Source organism: Oculina patagonica, chromosome 7 (assembly GCF_052425735.1).
Source record: "Oculina patagonica isolate OP01 chromosome 7, crgOcupat, whole genome shotgun sequence".
Classification (NCBI taxonomy): Eukaryota; Metazoa; Cnidaria; class Anthozoa; order Scleractinia; family Oculinidae; genus Oculina; species Oculina patagonica.
Genome location: NC_135764.1, coordinates 5,696,835 through 5,717,386, shown reverse-complemented (window position 1 = coordinate 5,717,386; position 20,552 = coordinate 5,696,835). Strand labels below are relative to the sequence as shown.

General features: G+C 38.0%; 1 protein-coding gene across 1 annotated transcript in view; it reads right to left on the bottom strand.

The window, feature by feature from the left end:
• Nucleotides 1-20,552, bottom strand: part of LOC144659464 (unconventional myosin-X-like) — a 42,491-nt gene that overhangs the window by 21,211 nt on the left and 728 nt on the right. Inside the window, exons 3-28 of the mRNA XM_078519909.1 lie at nt 19,015-19,173; nt 15,764-15,951; nt 14,553-14,678; nt 14,063-14,187; nt 13,617-13,630; nt 12,641-12,725; nt 11,754-11,857; nt 11,226-11,355; nt 10,457-10,575; nt 9,995-10,141; nt 9,790-9,890; nt 9,124-9,190; nt 8,935-9,027; nt 8,458-8,526; nt 8,302-8,339; nt 8,130-8,174; nt 7,104-7,209; nt 5,637-5,717; nt 5,265-5,389; nt 3,553-3,664; nt 2,894-3,055; nt 2,477-2,536; nt 2,007-2,119; nt 937-997; nt 671-832; nt 226-266 (exon numbers count right to left, since the gene is read on the bottom strand). Of these exons, the coding sequence (XP_078376035.1) occupies nt 226-266; nt 671-832; nt 937-997; nt 2,007-2,119; nt 2,477-2,536; nt 2,894-3,055; nt 3,553-3,664; nt 5,265-5,389; nt 5,637-5,717; nt 7,104-7,209; nt 8,130-8,174; nt 8,302-8,339; nt 8,458-8,526; nt 8,935-9,027; nt 9,124-9,190; nt 9,790-9,890; nt 9,995-10,141; nt 10,457-10,575; nt 11,226-11,355; nt 11,754-11,857; nt 12,641-12,725; nt 13,617-13,630; nt 14,063-14,187; nt 14,553-14,678; nt 15,764-15,951; nt 19,015-19,173 (2,633 nt within the window). The remainder of the gene's footprint in view (nt 1-225; nt 267-670; nt 833-936; nt 998-2,006; nt 2,120-2,476; nt 2,537-2,893; nt 3,056-3,552; nt 3,665-5,264; nt 5,390-5,636; nt 5,718-7,103; nt 7,210-8,129; nt 8,175-8,301; nt 8,340-8,457; nt 8,527-8,934; nt 9,028-9,123; nt 9,191-9,789; nt 9,891-9,994; nt 10,142-10,456; nt 10,576-11,225; nt 11,356-11,753; nt 11,858-12,640; nt 12,726-13,616; nt 13,631-14,062; nt 14,188-14,552; nt 14,679-15,763; nt 15,952-19,014; nt 19,174-20,552) is intronic.

Here is a 20,552-nt window from a genome sequence, read left to right as displayed (position 1 = left end):
GATTGGCATACAGTTATATTAACAGCTACTTTTTATTCAGCTTTGCCACAATGATAAACAGTCTTTTTTAAATGAAGACAAAAGAGTTAAAGTAGGAAAAACAATTCCAAGATAATTTAATTCAAAACCAACCAAACCATTAATCTTCAAATAAGCTTCTTCCTTAAGGGCTTTTTTACATTTCCTTCGTGATATTTACTTTAATTTTACGACCACACAAATTACCTTGCTTCTTCTTCTTCGCGGCGTCTTTTCTCTTCTTCCGCCTGAAAGGAAACATTTCTTATATTAGTTGCCGAACAGTGTTTCTCAGCGCCTGCTTACTGAAGTATGTCTGATGTACGAGAAAGTTGCTTTCTCTGCCCGAACTGTGAATTTGGTTTTCGTTAACCGAATGGTTGGAAATGCATGAAAACTTTCCTGGCTCACGTTATTATTTTTTTACCAAAAAAATCCACAAAACAGCCACTTGAGAAAGATGTCAATTCGGCTGTCGCGATCATGCCGATTCATGGGCCAAAGAAAGATTAGAACCCATGCCATTCCGCACACCAATCGGACGCCCTGGCCGCCGCACTACAGCGAGAAACATGAAAGGTTCGAACTAATACACTAGGTTCATACGTGACACGAGTCCTGCATACTGCTAGGATAAGCAATGTCAAAATACCTTTCTGCGAGCTTCCTCCTCTGCTTTTCTTCTGGCTTCTTCCTCCAGCCTCCTCGCCTCTTCAATCTCACGAGCCTTTGCCAACACTGCTTGACGCTGTTCTTCTTCTTTTCGCAGTCTTTCCTCTTCTTCCTCTTTCCTTATCCTTGCTTCTTCTTCAGCCTGTTCCAAAGAACAAAGGACATCAGTCTCTCATACAGTGAAGATATCGTTGTGAAGTACATAACATTTAAAAATTTTCATGCAAAAATTCCCATGGCATGTACCTTGCGACGAAGTTCTTCAAGCTCTTGTATCTTCCTTTCCTGTTCCAATCTTTCCATTTCCCTGTAAAAAATAGACAATATTTTTAGTAACAAACTTCTTCGCGCCATTATTTTACACAGCAAAAGGAATTCTTGTGCATGTCTTTGTTTCAATGTACCACTTAAAAAAGAGTGCGGCGCACGTGTGAATCGGCGTTTTGGCGGGAAAAGACGTGACTGTGACTTTACTCCAAGTTCTTGTGAAATGTCGCAGTGGCGTGAACAAAAAAGACAAGTTCTTTAAAGGTGAAAAAGTAAAACTATCAACTGTCACGTAAGTTTGACGTAACTCGACCACGTTAATTATGCTGCCCGCAAACAGTAAAAGATGGCTTTCTGGAATATAAATTATTTTCAGTATTTTGCTAGAAGCTTGCGGTAAAATCTCCAATTTTCGTCTTACACGCTAACACCGAAGCCTGGTCATGCTGTGAGATACAAATTGCTCTTAAAATCGAATGAAATCTATAAATAGTGCTCTACAAAGAGTGAAAAACGTAACAAAATATTAAAAAGCCTAAACGGAGACAAGATTAAAACGGATTGCAGTAATTAATGTTGAATATCAAACTTAAATCATACTTAAAGTCAAACGGATTGCAAAAGAAAAATATTCAGTGTGGCTTTGAGAGTCCGCCTTCGTTCCTTAGTTTAGCTGTGTTTAACAGTAAATTGATATTTCGGTTGAAACTTTGCGTTAGAGCTCGTTTTAAATAACGAAGAAAAATTGGACTGTAAAGTGAAATGGCAACTTGGATAAAGTGAAGTAAATGAAGAAGTGTTCTCAAGTTGAAATCTCGGAAAAAAGATTTTCCGAGTACCCCCAACGGGAGTCGAACCCATGACCTTCCAAGATTACCGGTTGGACGCTCTGACCACTGAGCTATGGGAGACTCATGGTGAGCGAGGTCATATACTAGGTTCTTATGTGTGACACATGTCCTGCCACATCTGCAAGGCTCAATAAAAATTGGACTGTTTTCCAAAACTGTCGCCGAGTGTACGCTGATAAAAAGACCAACAAATAATACCTTCTTCTTTCCTCTTCCCTCCTTCTCTCTTCTTCCCGTCTGCGTTCTTCTTCGATTCTCTTCTCCTCAAGAAGTCTCCTGAGAAGCGCTTGAGCAGTTCTTCGTCTCTCGTACTGTAAAACGTTGTACAAAGTATATTTAGATCATCAAACAACATATAACATACATGAACTGAATATATTTGTACTGCGGATATACATTTTAAGCAAAGCAAACAAAGCAAACTGGTGAGTTCGTAACGTTCGAACTCACAAGTGACCAGCTCCCAGTTGGCTTGATAGCTCATTTGGTTAGAGCGCTGCATTAGTATCACAGAGGTCATGGGTTCGATTCCCGTTCAAGCCTGAATTTTTTTTTCAGGCTTTCTTTTCTCAACTGCTTAAGTTGAGTACATTACTGCGATGATCTATCATTTGCTTAAAATATAACATACACTGTAACACGAAAGAAACTTCTTAAATAATTTTAACCTTCTGAATGACGATGGCAGCTGACCGCATCTTGTGGTAAAGTTTGCGATAGTAGTGCGCCTAGAAGAAAGTTTAAACAGATTTGTGTATAACATTCATCAATCTAAAGTCGGGACAAACATGAAGTTATTTGGGAGGGTGAGAGGGTGGGATGTTGGAGGTAAGAAGGGGGGTACCCGGAAGCGAGAACATGATAATAAAGGGGGTGGGAAGTCAACGGTGGGGGGGGGGGGGGATGGAATAGATGGACTTAATTTATACACTGCAGTTCAAATCAGTAACATTCAAAATATTTTATCTACCAATATAAGAATTAAGAGAATTATGAAAGTAATTACAAAATACAGGTGGGTAAATGAGAGATCGGGAAGTGCGATTCCCATAAGTTGCAAACAAGAAAACAGCTCAGTGGAGTACCTTGTAGTTCTTTTGTATCGTAATGATGTCCTGGCGAATCTTCAAAAACTTCTTCCGTTGAAGGTATCCAATGATCCTTCGTTTGATCAGCATGGCGACAGCTTCTAGCTGGGCGTTTCTCTTCCGCTCGACCATGTACTCCAAGTTGTCTTTCATGAAAACCTGTCAGCCGAGAGAGAAACATTACCATAAACCCTACAGTATCGAACAGTCCCATTTTTCATCACAGTTCGTGGAACCTCAAATATTAAGTCATGTCAGCAGCCCAAAAGAAAGCGCCTGCCCAATTGTCATAACGTAGCATGTTTCCTTTTTCAAACCTTGCAGCGTTGTAAGTCTTATAACTTATACCAAGGTAGGTTTCAACATTTGTTTGAAATTTCGAATAAGTTAATGATGTTGAAACATACGTTACTGAAACTGGTTCAAAGTTGTTAACAGTAAATAAATATAATTTGGCCCTATCGTTAAACTTCTCACCAAGTTCGATAACTGCAGACGCAACATTAGCCCGCATTTTTACACGAGCTTTCTTATTATATGAAAAGAATCGGATTTTGGTTCTGATGTAGGAAAGATGTTGAAACATCGTCAGGGACCAAAAACAAACATTTAGCAAAGAAATCTTTTTTCAGAATTCAAGTTTTGCATTCTATTACCTTGGTATTTCCAAGTTTAAAGCTCTGTTTTTCAGGGTCGAACTCTTGAAGAAGCATTGTACAATCACTGTTATCTCCTGACACTTTCTTGCCACGGAAAAGCACTTTGTATCTAAATCCAAAACAAAACTGATTAATGAAAAACAAAATGCAGCTGCGTCATTTAAATTACAATCAGCCTGCAAACTTTTCAGGTTACCTACGTAGCTCTTCTCCTAACTGAAAGCCGTAATATTTCTTTTAATGTTTGTTCTACGAAAATTTGTGGCACATCAAAAATATATCACTTAGCCTGGGTACACAGACGTCTTGATGCTAACAATTCCATACGTAGTGCCTCTATTTAGTTGTTACATGAACATGAAAATTCCAAACCAAGTACAGTCAACTCTCACTATAACTGACACCTTAGGGACCACAATTTGGTGTCCGCAATAGAGAAAGTCCATTGGAGCGAGAGTTATTTTCAGTACCGTAAAAACCCGCAGATAAGCCGCGTCTTTTTTCCAAAAATTGTCGATCGAAATCGGGGATGCGGCTTATCTGCGGGAACATTCGGAAAAGGTGCCGTAAATTTTCGTAAATTGACACTAATTTATGGAAAATTATGTAAATTAATATAACATAAAACTACAAGAGAGTACCGGTAATTACTTTTGCAAGTTTGACAGCTCCTATACTGTTTCCAGAGTCGACAATGGCCTATTATTGATATACTATTGATATTTTACGAGCGAGAAAATACCACGAGTATTCACGAGTAAGATGGCCTATTGTTTCTTTCTCATTTTGCACTTTGATGGAAAATTTGTCGAACTGATTACGAAACTCTCTTCATGCAACGAGTTTATCTCCAATAGATGGCTCCCAGATCTCTTTAATTTGTCGATATGATAGCCACGAAACCCGAAAGCCTCCATCGCCATCTTGTTTTGCTTTACGTTCTCGCCCTAGTCGCCCTAGTCCCATATTTTGCGTCCGATCAAATGCCTGGTTACTAAGCTACGAATCGTTCGGCAAACGCAAGTTCTTGTTGTTGTGACAAAAAAATCTATGGAAAAACTGCATTGAATGAAGAAATACCTGTCAACAAATGCCAGAAAAAGATAACCCATAATATGTCAAAGTTGGTTTTCATTATATTAACGAGCTCAAATTGTGGGAAGACTGAAGTATTTTCTGTTTCAATTTTCACTGAGTTTACGTACGATGAAGAAGACTTCCTAAAGACTCAACTTTGGATTTTTGACTCGACTTTGGATTTTCTTTGATTTACTTTCAAAAAACTTTTTTCCCCCAACATTTGAGTTGTTAAACTCAGGGTGCGGCTTATCTGCGGGTGTGGCTTATCCGCGGGTGTTTACGGTAATTCTTATTCGCCGGGACTTCAACTTCTGTCCGTAGTAACGGGGTGTCCGTAATTGCGAGGTATCCGCAAGGCGAGAGTTGACTGTAACAACAAATCAGAGACACTACACGATTTCTGCAGAGTCAAGTCATTAGTTAGGAATTTTTTGGTTGAACTCAAGCACATGACGAAAGAAGTTTGTTTCCTGGGGCTAAATATGCACATCCCCTTGTTACATCTGTCAAATCTGACTGGAAAACTAAAAAGTTGATGATGTCCTTCGGATTCTTGTCACCTATAGAGGTAACAATTGATCGATAAGGTAAGCGGAAACTATTTTTGATAAGTCCCAATGACAGTGTACCTGAACAAGAAGTCTTCATAAGTTCGTCTGACCGGATATCCTGCTCGACGGATCCTAACAGTCTCCAGCATTCCTGAATACCTCAGCTGACTGAGGACAAGCTTAGGATTAAAGAACTGGGGCAGCTGATAGAAAACGACAGAGAAATATTTGTTGTAGTCAGGAAAAAACCCTTTCTAAATCAAAACCATTTGTTTGTGGACAAAAAGACGACATATGTAATGTGGACTAGCCAATATTTCAGGTTTACTACTGCTTCATTTCTAAATAAACAAAGGTTTTACTACATTTTCAGTGGTTTGGCGTTCACTCCCATGAACACCGGTTGGAAATGATGAGCAGTTAAATGAACTGGCACTGAGTACTCTGTACCTTCTTTTCATTTGGTTTAACACAGCGCACAAAGTACGGATGGGACTGGCTCAGTGTCGTCATAAGAGATGCCAAGGATGTCTGAAAACAAGAGGGAAAAAAAACAAGTTTACTTTAACTGTTTTAATATTATGCGAACCAATATCAGAGATTCTTCCAAAAAAAATAACGCCTTTACAGCAGTTAGTAAAACACGAAATTCAACAAAAAGGATTATCTGTTTAAAAGACCCAGCAAATGGATGAAATTTTCTTTATTAATGCAACCAATGTGCTAGAAGAGCCAGAGAAAGCAAGTAAACAAAATTGGCGAATACTTCAGATTTGACAAAAGTTTGCTCCACGTTTGGAAACAGTTTTGGGTTACCTGTAACTTAATTACAGGTTTAATTAGCATAGAGTTCATACGATTACATTTCCGTTTAAACCTTAGTTTTAGTTTCAATTGACAAGATATATCAAATACTCGAGAGAGTGTTTTAGACGGAATCCACCAGGAAGTCGAGTAATATTTATTAAAGTTGGACAAAAATCAATTTCCAGAATAATTTAAATCCTATTGCGTTATTTCCTACCCTTAATAAAAGGTAAAGATGTAAGTAATTATCCGTGATAACACCAACAACAATTTCTTATTAGAGTCTGAGAAAATGAATTTCAAAGTTCACAAGGTATGGGCAAAATCTCACGTGTAGCCATTTTGTAAATTCGTCTTAAGCGATTCAGTGGAATTCAGCGGAACTTCAAAATGAGTTTTCGATGAGTGGTGTTGTTAGAAAAGATTTCTTTTGATAAGATATTTGAAGCAGTAACAAAAAAGTTTGCAATAAGGTGGAAATAATTCTGGTACAACAATTTCTTATCAGAGTCTGAGAAAATGATATTTAAAGTTCACAAGCTATGGGCAGAAGCTTACATCTTTTAAGAGATTCAGTGGAATTCAGCGGAACTTCAAAATGTGTTTTCGATGTGTGGTGTTGTTAAAAAATATTTCTTTCGATAAGATATTTGAAGCAGTAACACAATAGCTTGCAATCAGGTGTAAATAGTTTTGGTACATAATTTTGTCCAATAACTACTCGAAGTCCTGGCGGATTTCCTCTTTATCACATTTCAAAAAACGTCAAAGATCGCTTAAATTACTTCGCTGTGCATTGTATTTTCAGCTGCAACAAAACAATCTACCTCGTGTTTGATATGAAACAAGCTCTGCACAAAATATACAACTCAATTATGCCACTTGAATAAGTCAACCTAATAAATGACCCAGCTCACAACGAGTCTATCGTAGCTCAGTTGGTTAGAGCGCCCAACCGGTATCTGGGAGGCCATGGGTTCTAATCCCGTCGGGGACTCAGTTTTTTTCTTTGTCCCATGCTCGTGTCATGTTGAATTCTTCATCTTCATTAAGTTGAATATCTATCTGAACATCTCAATTTTGAAGACATTCACACAACATCTAGCACACCTTAAATTGAGAGCTAACAGTCGGTCTTTTCTTTGACGTCTTCTTTGTATTTGCTGCCGGCACAGACGGCTTCATTTGTTCAACTATGTCGTAAATAAAATCGGACCTAAAACAGATGCACGCATTTGGTTAGAATGAGCGTTTACAAGCTGCTTTCCAATGTTTTGGAGGTACATGCGGAATTAATATGACTACAGACTCTATGAAATTCACCCTAGATACTATCATGCATGGATATACAACACTCAAAGGGACTATGTCACGAAGATTTCACAGTTTCTTGGTCTAACCTGCATGTTATGAAAAAAGTGGTAGGCAACTTTACCCATGAAAAGCAATGTATTTAAACATTTAACGGAAGATATAACCTTTACTTGGGGATAGCTATCAAACTTCGGCTGTAAATATCGAGTTTTTAAGGCTTGCTGAAACAACTTGAAAACGTTGGCTAACGTTTTCAAATTGCAATCCATTTCCATCTGAGCCATCCGTAGCCAAACGCCCTTCAAAACAGTTTCAATGCTCTAAAATAGCAATTGTTAATAAAAATGGACCGATATTTTTAGGTTTCCTACGACACAAATATTAATTTGGGCTGTTCAAAAATCTGGTCAAATCCGTGACATAGTCCCTTCACTGCCTCGTACCCAGACGCCTCTCTCTTGTTTTGGGGGACGTGGGCGTCACCGCGCTCGCTTTGTTCTCGCTTTGTTACAGCGAAAATCGAGGCGCCTGAGGAGGAGGCTGGTCCCTTCAACTTATATCCTAATTTGAATGCGACACAAGGCGACATTCAAGAACGTTTTTTCTTTGCACCACGTTCTAACAGTGAGTGGTAAATGCCAGACTGCTGTTCATTCAAATCGCTTTCTCAGATCATCGACTCAATCCATGAAAAAGAAAAATAATTACCATAACATTCCAATTTTGTTTTCTTGACACCCCAAACACAAGGCTGACTATTGCGCCTCTGAAAATACTGATATCGTTAAGTAATCCTGGCTTAAATTGTTTTAAAGATAATACCTGCTTTCCATAAGCACATTGAGAATCTCGTCACGAAAAGAATCTCTGTAAAAACAAACAAGACAAATTATTCAAAGACCTCAGCTGGACACAAGATTAAAATCCAGAGACATCTGATATGAACGGTGTAAGACATAGAGTTCTCACTTAATTAAACCCAACACAATGTCACCTGTTCTTTTCCAGAAAACCTTTGGTACTGTAATACACCTACAAAATAAGCGTACAAGGGTTACAGAGATAAACGCTAACTTTCCTTATCAATCATTCGCCGAGGTATGCCAAGAAAGATACATATTTATTTCAAAAACATTTTTTGACGTTTTACCTCTCCAGCATAGTGTTTGATGCCAAACTTTGTATTTGCGACACGTGGTTTAACATAGAAGGAATTGCCCTGTAGGGGATAAATAAATTATTTATTTACATAAATTACATATTTATTAGTAGACACTCAGTCATGTTCTATTGGAAATCCGCGAATCTGATTAGTTCTCTCACTGTACTTTTCTATAGGTATTCGCTGATAGAACACAATCGCACGCACGTTGCTGTTAAGGGGAAATTACTCTTGATGTTTTTGGCTTAAAAATATTACATACATTGTAGCTTTTGAACCGCAATTCTTTAGAGTTTCTGTTAAAACAATTAGACCACTAGAACTCGTTTTCTATAAGCATTAGTTAACTCGGCTGTGGCTATTCGCTCACAGAAATCTACGGCTTGTAGTCAATAAAATTGTTAATTGAACACAGATTAGTAATACAGTTGCGCAATTAAAATTCTGTCAAGAAAGAACTCAAACCTCGTGACTAGAATGCAGTTTTTCCAGCATGGATTCATCAGTTCCTTTAGGAAAGTTGCTTTCTTCATCAATCAACGCCAGCACACCGAGTTTCTATGGAGTGGTTACAGTAAATATTAATAACAATTTTGAACATGCATGTGTTACAGCAAAACCATCTGGCATATTCTTTTCATAAGTACTGCTTACTTTTTCAATGAGATCCAAGCATTCCCCATTGTCCACCCAGTCAATATCTGTCCACTCCAAACCCTCCCTTAAAAGAAAAAAAGAACGGTTACATAACTTTATTCACTGCTTAGCAATAAGCCATATAAGTAAATCTTTTGTGTGCAAAATTAAAAGGTATCTCAGTTCATGCTTCTCTTTTTTTTTGGCTAGGAGCCACAATTATCGCCATAGTAATAACTTTCGAATACTTGTCTGTTTTTAGAATAAAATGTATTTAACTTTTTGTGTCATTTCTGAATCAGCATTTCCAGAGTATTACAAAAACTTGAAGGATTAAATTATTAATGTTTGCCCCAGTACGTTACAACTACATCATTCTGTTTGGGGTGTATTCTCCAGTTTGTTTATGTCATGTACAAGCTATTACACTAGTTCTACTCAGGACTATCCTCACCCAGACAATCACACTAGACAAACTACTGATCAATACTTCTAGATTCAAACCATTTACTTAAAAAGATAGACTAACCATGAAACACACAAACCTCAGACGTTTGTGACTTGCATATTAACTGCTTCCAAAAAAGCTCTCACGGATGGCACAATTTTTTTTACCGACAATTGAGTAGTTACTGTTCGGCTTTAAGCCTCTTAAGCTTCTTGTTTTGTACACGCTATAATTACCTGTTGTACTCATGTTGTTCCAGTGAAAAGATATGTTTGTTGAAATACTGCTGGAGCTTCTCATTGGCATAGTTGATATTAAACTGCTCAAATCTGTTTACCTAGCAATTGAAGTTTAAAAACAAGTTAGTTTCAGAAATAACATTACCATTGCCTCTCGCAAACTCATCAGTGCTTGAAACCAACTCAAAACTGAATAACTCACATCAAAGTTTTCAAATCCAAAAATATCAAGAACACCAATAGAACAGAAGCTGTCATTGCCCTTGATTCTCTGATTAATCTTGTTGATGAGCCACTTAAAGGTGCAAGCATAAAGATTCATTGCCATTGAATCCCTTGAGTCCAGTGCCTGTAAAAATGGCCATTTTAATTAGTAAAGAATGATTAGTAAAGTGATACATTCTAACATTCAAGTCCACAACACAAACAGAGAGATAGATAATATGGCAAGCATAGCAGCTCTGCAATGCTTTAACAACAATTCAAAGCAATTTTCACTTCCCCTGGCCAAAAAAAAAAAAAACAACTCCCCCTGCCTGAGGTTCAAGACATAGGGGTTCTACTGTTAATAACAACAAGCATAACAGGACTGCAATGCGTACAAAGAGACAGATTTTATTAGAATCGTAGGTCCGCAATGTGTGCAAAGTAACACAATTATTACCTGTTCTACAGAAAGTGGCGATTGGATTTCTTCTCCTCTGAGGATCATTGACTTCTGGGTCAAAGCATCGATTAGCTCATAGATGTCCACACGAAGAAGATTTGCAACATTCTCCAACACTGACCACAAGAAGTAACTCACATTTAAAAATGAACACATAAATTACAAACGATATTAAGAGCAATGGCCTAGTGGTTAGTGTGCTGGACTTTGTACCATGTGGTCCAGATATGAGTCTTACATGAAGAATCTCATCTTGGGGCAAGGTGGAGTAGCAGGACTCCTAGATGCTGTATGCTACTGAAACTGAAGTTTAGCCCCGGCATGATGGCCCACTATGCTCAAGCCAACATTTAAAGTCAAGTGCACACAAAAGCTTACAAAACTGACCAGTCATCACTGAGGGCATACTAGTCTACTTTTATCTGAAGAGGACCCTCCATCTTGCCTGCTAAAGAATGAAACAGACTGAATAAGGCAGCATGCAAAGAAGTTAGTGTCTGCTGCCTAGGACAAGTGGATTTTGTGGCCAGGCTAGTGGACATAATCTTTCACTTGCCTAACAGGCAAGTGAAGCCTCAAGAGCATCGTGCTTATGAGATTTTTTTTTATTTTTTATTTATGTTTTTTTTTTTTTTTTTGGGGGGGGGGGGGGGGGCTAGTAAAAATAACTTTTGGAATAGAACATCATGGCTACAGTGTGCTCTTCAATTTCTTTGCACCCTGCAAAGAATTGGATGTCATATATTATCTAATTACATGTACATACCACTTTTTTCTGCCACTTGAGCACCACCTGCTGCCATGAAATTAACATTTCCGAGCTGCAGAACCCCGGCAATGACCTGAAGAACATCAGCAATCTCTTCCTCTGTGAAACACATCACCTTCATGGCATTCTGAAAAGCAAGGGGTTAGGGCAAATTGAATAATAATAATTATTAAGTTCCTCAATCAGATTCTGCATTTTCCTGTTTAAAGGCCCATTTACATAGTAATTTAGGTGACTTTCACTGCGATTTTTGTCAAACTGCTAGGGTTGCAAAGCCAAATCATGGGTATAAACCAGCTGCATCTTCAGTGCAATACAGATTTAGCATTGTATTACCACAGATTTTAAACTTTTGACAGCAAAAATACCATCACATGCAATGGAAATTGTTCCAACAATCACCTGCGTAAATGGGCCATTAGAAACATGTACATGCCAAAACGTTTACGCTCTTTCATTATTTAAACCCTGAATAAGGATCGATAATATAATTTCTGTCTGATACACTGGTGTAGATCGACATACCATAACATTGTTGAAATCTTCCTTGTCATTGATTGAAGGATCTCCATAGCAACCACTCTGCTTGAGGTAGTGATACTTTTCTGGTGAATTTAGGAGCAATACATCTACAGAAAATAAATAAAACAAAAGAAAAAATGTCGTTTAGATGTTTGGTATTTAATTTGTTAATCATTACATGTAACTGGGTGCCAAATAATTTCAAAATCAATAAAGTGTTAGCTAAAAGCATAAGAAAGCCTATAACAGCATGAATATATTAGTGTAAATACTAGAATTACTCATTCAATAAATGTTATTGTGCACAAGGGAAACCAACAGGATGTGTGAATTAAATAAGCTGTCAGCCCTAGAAGTACAGTTGTAGTTACTATACACTGTTAGTAGAAACTCAGCTGTGTTTTATTGGAAATCCGCGAGTTTGATTGGTTCTTCCACTGTTTTCTATTCGCCGATAGAAAACAGTCGTGCGCGCGTAGCACTTTAAGCGGAAAATTTTCTTGATTTTTGTCTTCAAAGTGCACAAAATTGTAGGTTTTGGACTGCAATCCTTTAGAGTTTCTACTAAAACAATTAGACTACTCGCCCTCATTTTCTATGCGCGATAGTCAACTCGGCTGCGCCTCATTGACTATTCGCTCAAAGAAAACTTGGGCTCGTAGTCTAATTGTTAATTAGTATTTCTGTGGAATGATCACAGAATAAACAAAGTCAAAGAAAAAATAAAGTGATCTTTTGGATCCACATTAGTAATTGGACTGGATTTATAGTACATCAAGCAACAGCAAAAAGCAATTTTCTTTAAAAGACAGTTACTGATAATTAAACATGAATCATGTATTCTAATTAATTTACATTATTTTAGCAAGCATGTTTAATTTGACACTTACTTCTCTGGTCTTCAGAGGCACCAGCCAGAAGAGCATAAAAGATATGATAATTCCTTTCTCCTGGGTTTTGTCTGACAACACGATTCTGTTGAATCGATAAAAAACTGTTATTATATGATTTAATTCTTTGAATTGTAGGAGCAAGTTAAGATTTGATCCTTCTAAGAAAAGAAATTAGATCATGCACTGAACACTTGACACTAATATTAGGAGTACATGTAAGAGAACATTGTGAAGTGTGGTGATGGAAATTTGGGGTACATTGTTTTTATTAGAATAGGGGGGCTAATGAGAAATGGGGTAATGGTTTATTATTAAAATGCCTTTGACTGGAATGAGTTCAATTAACCAGGGCAATCACATCCTGTGTAACTGGGAATCCTGGCGGGATACTGCTGAAAATCTTGACAAGAGCCTGGATCCTGTCAAGATCCTGCCAAGATACCACCAACATGGTCAAATCCCCCCGGGATCCCCACTGGGAAAAATTCCCCCCACTTCGGGATCCTGCCAAGAATCTTGCCGGGTCAGGCATCCCGCCTAGATGGCAGACTTCCTGCCAGAATGCTGCCAGGGTAAAATTCCCCACGACAGATCCCAGCAAGAATCTTGTTTGGAATTATTCTCGCCAAGATCCTGCCAGGAAAAAAAATAATTTCCTGGCAAAAATTCATTAATAAGTTGAATAAATCTCGGTAGTGTTCTCGGCAAGAACTTTTCACAAGGAGAAAGTCTTGCGCTAAAATTCTCACAAATCATGTTGTGGTCGGAAACAAATCATGGCTTGAATAACGGGAAATAACTGATGAAAAAAACTTAAAGTACTACATAGTTTAACAAAACCAGTTTGAGTTAAAATGTCGAAAAACATTTAACTATACATGACATAAATAGTATACACTGTATGTAATAAAATTTGCTTAGTACATGAATGACGTAGAACTGAGCAGCAATGTCTAAAATCAGAGTAAATTACCTTTTCAAGGAGGACTGTTTTTTATATTGTAAAACAGGTGAGCAAGTCAAGGTTGAAACAAACAGAATTTTAATTAAATATCAGAAAGCATTAAGACTTTAATTTGGTAATTTTCTTAAGGCGAGATGCAAACATGTAATGACATCAGCAAACATTAGATCCTATCAATTACACTGACTAGTCATGCCATGTGCTTATTTTAGATCTACTACACTGTGTGATCCCAGAAAATGTCTATACTCCCCCACAGAAGGGATTAGAAATTCCTGGGAGTGGGAGGGGTCTCAAAGGCCAAAAAGGTATAAAGGAAATGTATGAGGCTTATTTGGAAATTCCAGTGGGGTGGAGGGGTCTTAGGAAAAATCTATTCCTATGGGGGAGGTATGGACAATTTACAGAACTACACGTATGTACATTTTATCATGCATATGTGAACAAAAGGATACAGTCCTGAATTTTGCCTCCATCCATTCGACCCTTTGAGTTAAACTGCAAGTGAATGAACTTCCCAAATCTACTTGAGTTGTTGTTGTAGACAGTCTTTGCATTACCAAAAGCTTCCATGATTGGGCTAAACAAAGAAAATGCATTGAGACTAGATATGTACCTACAGACGACAAGCGAAAGATGTTGATCCCCAGAGTAACCATTGGGTAACACCCCCAGGGGGATTGTTAGTGAAGTGCTGTTAGGTTTATACACTCGTTATCACTTCATGACCACCAGAGTAAGATAAAAGCCAAGAGGTACTGCCATTGATAAATGTAGAACTTTAGGGCTTTACGAAGTCAGCATGGCCGAGTGGTTAGAGTACTGGACTTGAAACCAGGAGGTCACGGGTTCAAATCAGTGTCCAATGTAGCATACATTAAACTGCAAGTAGTTCATGGTAATCCTTAGTTATTACCTAAATATTGTAAAAAAAAGCCTGATTACCTGCTCTGCAGGATAGCATCCTCTACATTTGGAGTGTTTTCCAATTCACCTGTTCCTCGGCTGACATCTGATAAATACTTTAAAATAAACTTTGTAGACTCTGTCTTGCCAGCCCCAGATTCACCACTGTTAACAGAAAGAAATGACATTAATGGTTATCGCAAGTACCCTTCTCAAAGGATGAAAACAGCTCTTTATTAGTATGCAAAATGGCAGACTATTCACACCTCCCCATCCCTAAGACAAAATACCCAGAGGTACTGGCAGGTTGCCCTGTATAAAAACCAGCTGATATGTAAGCAGGCATGTTCTAACTCAACTAGGCATTAAGCCATTTTACTTAGGCACCCATATGCATGACTGTCAATGCTTGTTCATAGAAGCCACCTGTAGCTACCTATGAATACTAATTCAGAGCTTCAGGCAAAATTCTGCATGGGTGGGTGCGAGTACTGGAAGCGGAGTGCCTATAGGGGTCCTGGGGTACATGTATTTTCCCCAGAGAAATTTTGAAAAATCAAGTTGTTGAAGTCCACATTTCCTGAGTTATTTTTACCCTCACTCCCTGATCAGGCAGACCTATTGGGCCTGTGGAGGGGTGCGGACACACCCATTGCACCCCCACTACCTACAGCCCTGTAATTGGATTATCTTTAATGAACATTTATCTCCCTGGTGGCAAATTGTTGGAAATAAAAAAAGATAAATAAATTGGAAAATGAACTGTGATTGACCAATCTCTCTGAATAAGGGGAGGGAGGGAGGACGGGGGCTCATAGGGGAGGTGTAACACAGGCACTTAATAGATAAACATGGTCATCTCTGTAAGGCAGCTGGAACTGGTGTGAACTTGTTTGTTGGAAACAGTAAAGCCAATCTCCAACAATTTTAGACAAGGTCATTTATCAAGGAGTAACAAGAGGGGAGTTAGGAGGTGGCACATTCACTGGAGCTCAAGCTCAACTACAATGCACCTGTAACATGTACAGTGTAAGTAAAGGAGCATGGTAAGTTAGTGTCAACACGCATGTATACTGGTATGTTGTGGTTTAAATTTATTATTAGTTAAAAATTTTTTAAACCAGTTAGATTTTTACATTTGAATATTAAACAATGAAAAATAAAAATCAAACCAGTTTGAAAAATTTTAAATCAAAGAAAAATTTGAACCACAACATATACATGTAAGTCATAAGGATGACTGTTTATACCTTATGAGTACACATTGGCTTTCTCCTTTTTTCCACATGGAATAGTAGCATTCATTTGCAATAGCATACACATGAGGTGGAAGTTCACCAATATGCTTCTCTCTGTATGTTGCCATTACGGAACTCTCATAAAGTCCTTCAACCACATAATAAGGATTTACTGCACACAAGATTGATCCAATATAGGTCTGAAAAAAGGGAAAGAAAAGAAATAAACCCTCCAAGTTAAGACCATTTTTGTAGCCATGGCAACTAAAAGTTTAGAGCTGGCGACTAAATTGAAACTGAATTACAGTTGCCAGCCTGGCGACTAAAATTGAGAAGAAGGATTGAAAGCATGAGCTTAATTTATATTAGCAACTAAACTTTTTCACTGGCGATCAAACTTGAGCAGTAGGTGGCCAAATGGCCACTTAGGAAAAAAATAAACTTGGAGGGTTGAAAATGTTAGGAAATCTACAAATTAAGATTATCAATAAGTGGTAACGTCTTATACAAATATACAACTGTTACAACAACAAAAATCAACTCTTAGGAATTAATATATTATAAAAGCTTAAATATGGATCGGAATTTTTGTGCTTTTTTATATCTATTACAACAGCTTTTTAGAAACACACTCAGAGACATTAGATTTAAAGACAAGTGCACAGATCATATCAATATCCATGTTGCAGTTAATTTTTGGTCTCAGTTAATTTTTTATTTTAACTAGTTAGTTTTTTTCTAACTACTGTAGTTAATTTTTTTTAACTGGTTAAATAATGGGGTAAGGGTTAGGGTATCATATATTTTAAAAAAATAGTGATTTACCCAACGTTTCCTACGTGGCAGATTGGATAAGGGGTTGGACAGCAAATCCAGAGGTCGAGAGTTCAAATCCAGTGCAGGTTAGTAAAAAAGAAAAAAAAATTAATGATAGTACTTAGGGGAGGGGGATAATAGCAGATAGTAGGGGAGGGTTAGTAAGGATGGGGGGGTATGAGATATCAAGGGAGGGGAGATGTTCTACTTATTAACCTAGAATAAAAAAAAAAAACTAGTTAGAAAAAAAACTAACTACAATCCCCGTCAATACCCTTGGGAAGGTCGTTAAGTTTTCGCTCCCCTCCCCCCTCATTCAATGTTGAAGTCTACCTACAGACATCAATCACAGCATATTCTCTATCATAATGTTCAGAAATACTTCAACATTGATATGGGGGAGAGGGGGGGGGGGCAAACATCTTGTGTAGGTACCTAGAGACTACATTTATGTCGAAGTTTTTGAAATTGCGGTGTATATGTGCAACCTTCCCAAGAGGTTATGTCTGGGATTGTATGTGAAATGACTGGGCGTTGTAGTACATCTCGGGGTCTTTACGGACTGAATTGAAAGTGTTACATGCAATCTTAATGGATGAAATTTTCAGACGATGTTGTGTATTACCAGGCACTTTCTCCAAAGTCAGCATAATTAATTTTTCATTAAATAAAATTGGAGTTGGACGAGTTGATTGACGGGTGGAAATTATTGTTGTTTTCACAACATTGGAATTAAGAGATGTTAAATGTGAGATGGAAATTCATACAGTTTTGGCGACCAATTCCACCAGCTGAGCAGTTAAACTTGGTACCGTGTGGACACTGCTTTCCTCGCTTAGTTTTGGACAACATCGAATAATAAATGTTATCTCTATTGTAAGCTGTCAACACCTTGTTAACAAGTTGTGTATCGCAGACAACAGTACTCCGGCAAAATACAACAGTACTCCATTAATGTTACCGAAATTATAGCGCTCGGAGTTGATTTAACAGGAAAGTACGCGGACATGGTTAATGTTTATAAAGAAATGTTTCGTTGCAATGAAACTTGAAGTACATGTTGCTTTATTAAGGGGAAAGCACACAGTACTCCATCAAAACAAGGTAATGAAATGTTATCATTCTCATTATCTTTTAAACTCGAGTTTTCAATGGAGTACTGTTCAAAATCACTCAAAAACGTTACTTCAAGATAAAAGCTTCGTCTCACTTGCTTGGAGTTTCACTGCCTAAATTATATTTAAGAAAAGCTGCATTAAATATCTTAAAATAGCGTTCTTTGGCGCGATTTTCTCATGGAGAACTGTGGAGTACTGTGAGACGAAATGTTTACAGTGTAATTAAGTTTACTATTCCTTGCCTGCGAGAAGTCACGGAAACTGTTCACAACGTTCGCATACGGTAAATAATAATGTCGCTTAGAAACAACTATGACATTGTCCCTAGTGTTCTTTAAAGAGCGCAATAAAACTGAACTAAAGATACCAAATCCCAAAAACGAATAATTGCACCCTTCTACTCCGAAGATGTTTATGTTAATTCTCCTTACTGGCTGTATACATTTCTTTAAATGTTAGTTCGGAGAAATGAGACATGAAGAGAACAGTTTCAGTATTTTCAGTATTTTACGTTGGTTTTTGACGTCTTAACCAAATTAGTTACACACTCCATACAGGTAAATGTTTTTAAACATCAGAACATGTCACGCAATAACAACACCGCTTTGAAACCGTCTTTCACCTAATCGGAAGTTTTTATTGCTTCAACTTACAACTTGACCAAAAGAAAGAATATACTATATCCCTTGACCACACCAAACTTCAGCTTTATAGCGTACATAGTTTTTTGGTTATGGAATATTTTATGCTCTATGCCCGATTCAGACAATCCCCGTCAATACCCTTGGGAAGGTCGTTAAGTTTTCGCTCCCCTCCCCCCTCATTCAATGTTGAAGTCTACCTACAGACATCAATCACAGCATATTCTCTATCATAATGTTCAGAAATACTTCAACATTGATACGGGGGAGAGGGGGGGGGGGGGGGCAAACATCTTGTGTAGGTACCTAGAGACTACATTTATGTCGAAGTTTTTGAAATTGCGGTGTATATGTGCAACCTTCCCAAGAGGTTATGTCTGGGATTGTAGTTAAATAAAAAATTAACTGAGATCAAAAATTAACTGCAACACCCACATGTTTTAAATATTTTTTTAAAATAATTAATTATGTGTACAAAATGGATTTTCAGCATTTTGATTGGCTACTGATAGCAGGAGCAGATTGCTTTGCGCCAGAATTTTTCTCCCACATTTTTTTTCCACTGGCAATCGAGCAACTATTACGCTTCTTTTTTGCTCTCCAAACTTTCCGCATCCACCATAACTTGATACATGCATGCTAAAGTATGAACCAGTAAATGTTCACAACAAGGAGGAGTCAGACTTACATATATCTTGTCACTCTTGTATCTGAGATGAAGATTGTGAAGAATGGCAGCATCATGAAGGTCACCTAAGTTGGCCATGTCGTCCACTCCGTCCATACTGGTTTGGTGCATTGGAGTGACATTCTGTCTGTTGAGTGACTCTTTGGCAATGTTGTAGGTCTGTTGCAAGAAAACAATAATTGTCCAGGTCACAGGCAGGAACACCTTCTTAACATGTAGTTAATACTTTTAATTTATGGGGGGGGTAAAATGTCTGTTTGAGCCTAGTGGCCCATCAGGCCAGAGTGTTTCAGTAACATGAAGCGACCAGGAGTGAGGCCTTCCAAGGGGTTTTGGTGACAGGTGACATTGCTCCAAAATAGCTCAAAATGTAGGGACAATCTTGTTCCAGAATCAGCAGAATATCGACAGCCAACAGAAACTAGCACCGAAAGGGTGTATATTTCAGACAGCGACAATGTTTCCCTCACCAAATAGGCGACAGGTGGGTTGGATATGAGCAACAAAGCGACATCAGAACCCCCCTTGAGAGGCCTCAGGAGTATTTCTACTCTTCCTGGATGGGATGCTAGTCCATCGCAGGGATGCCCCTCTCTATTCTGCAGAGGCTCCTTCAGGGGGAAGGCAAAAAAAAAAAACACGAAAAATGACTTTTCCCTTTCCAGTGTCCCCCACACGCTTCCGTTGCCATTCTCTCTAGGCTCAGCACGCATACTTTTCACCTCTCCCCATTTCCCAGCCCATACGAAAAAAAAGAGGTCTCTGCAGAGAAGAAAGGGGTTACCCCCAGCGTTAGATTTGCCGTAAATGACCAGCTCTAGTAAAGGCCACTATTTCTAATTCTGAGGTGGTTTCTTTTATAAGAGCTTTCATTGTACAAATGAAGGTCCTTCTCTTCCAACTGAAAACAATTCAGCCTTGTGGCAGGTCTACATGTAGGGAAGGGTCCTAGGAGCCAATGCCCCCTCCATATGAGAGCAAACATTTTCAAGGCCCCAAGGGCTGATTTTTATTATTATTTTGAGGGGGAGGGGGAGGGGGTGGTGGCACCCCTTCTCTAAAGAGATTTAGTCCCAAATTCTAAAAGACCCAAAATGTTTTCAGGCTTCGCCTCAAAGACAGGTTAGATTCACCACTAAATTATTTAATACTGAATCATAAGTACTGAACAATATATAAAAACAAATTATTTATTACCAAAATAATTAAGTACCACGTTAGGTAAAACCTAAGTTGACCTAAAGCCAATATTGTTCTAATAATATAATCCGTTTTGTCGTCTTTATTTAAGGCGCATCAATATTCATTGTAGTGAAACTATCTGAGTTTGATCTACATCAAGGATGCAAATCGAGATATGTTTCACACTTCACAAGGTGTCCGATAGTTAGTTATGTCAACAACAAATTTATAGCCTTTCGAAATCGATCTCGAGTCGATCAAGAGGGTACTTCTATTTCACACATAAATTTAAGAACAAATTACACTGAAAGAGAAACACAAAGGATTTTTAATTGAAACTGAGAAATTTTATAATC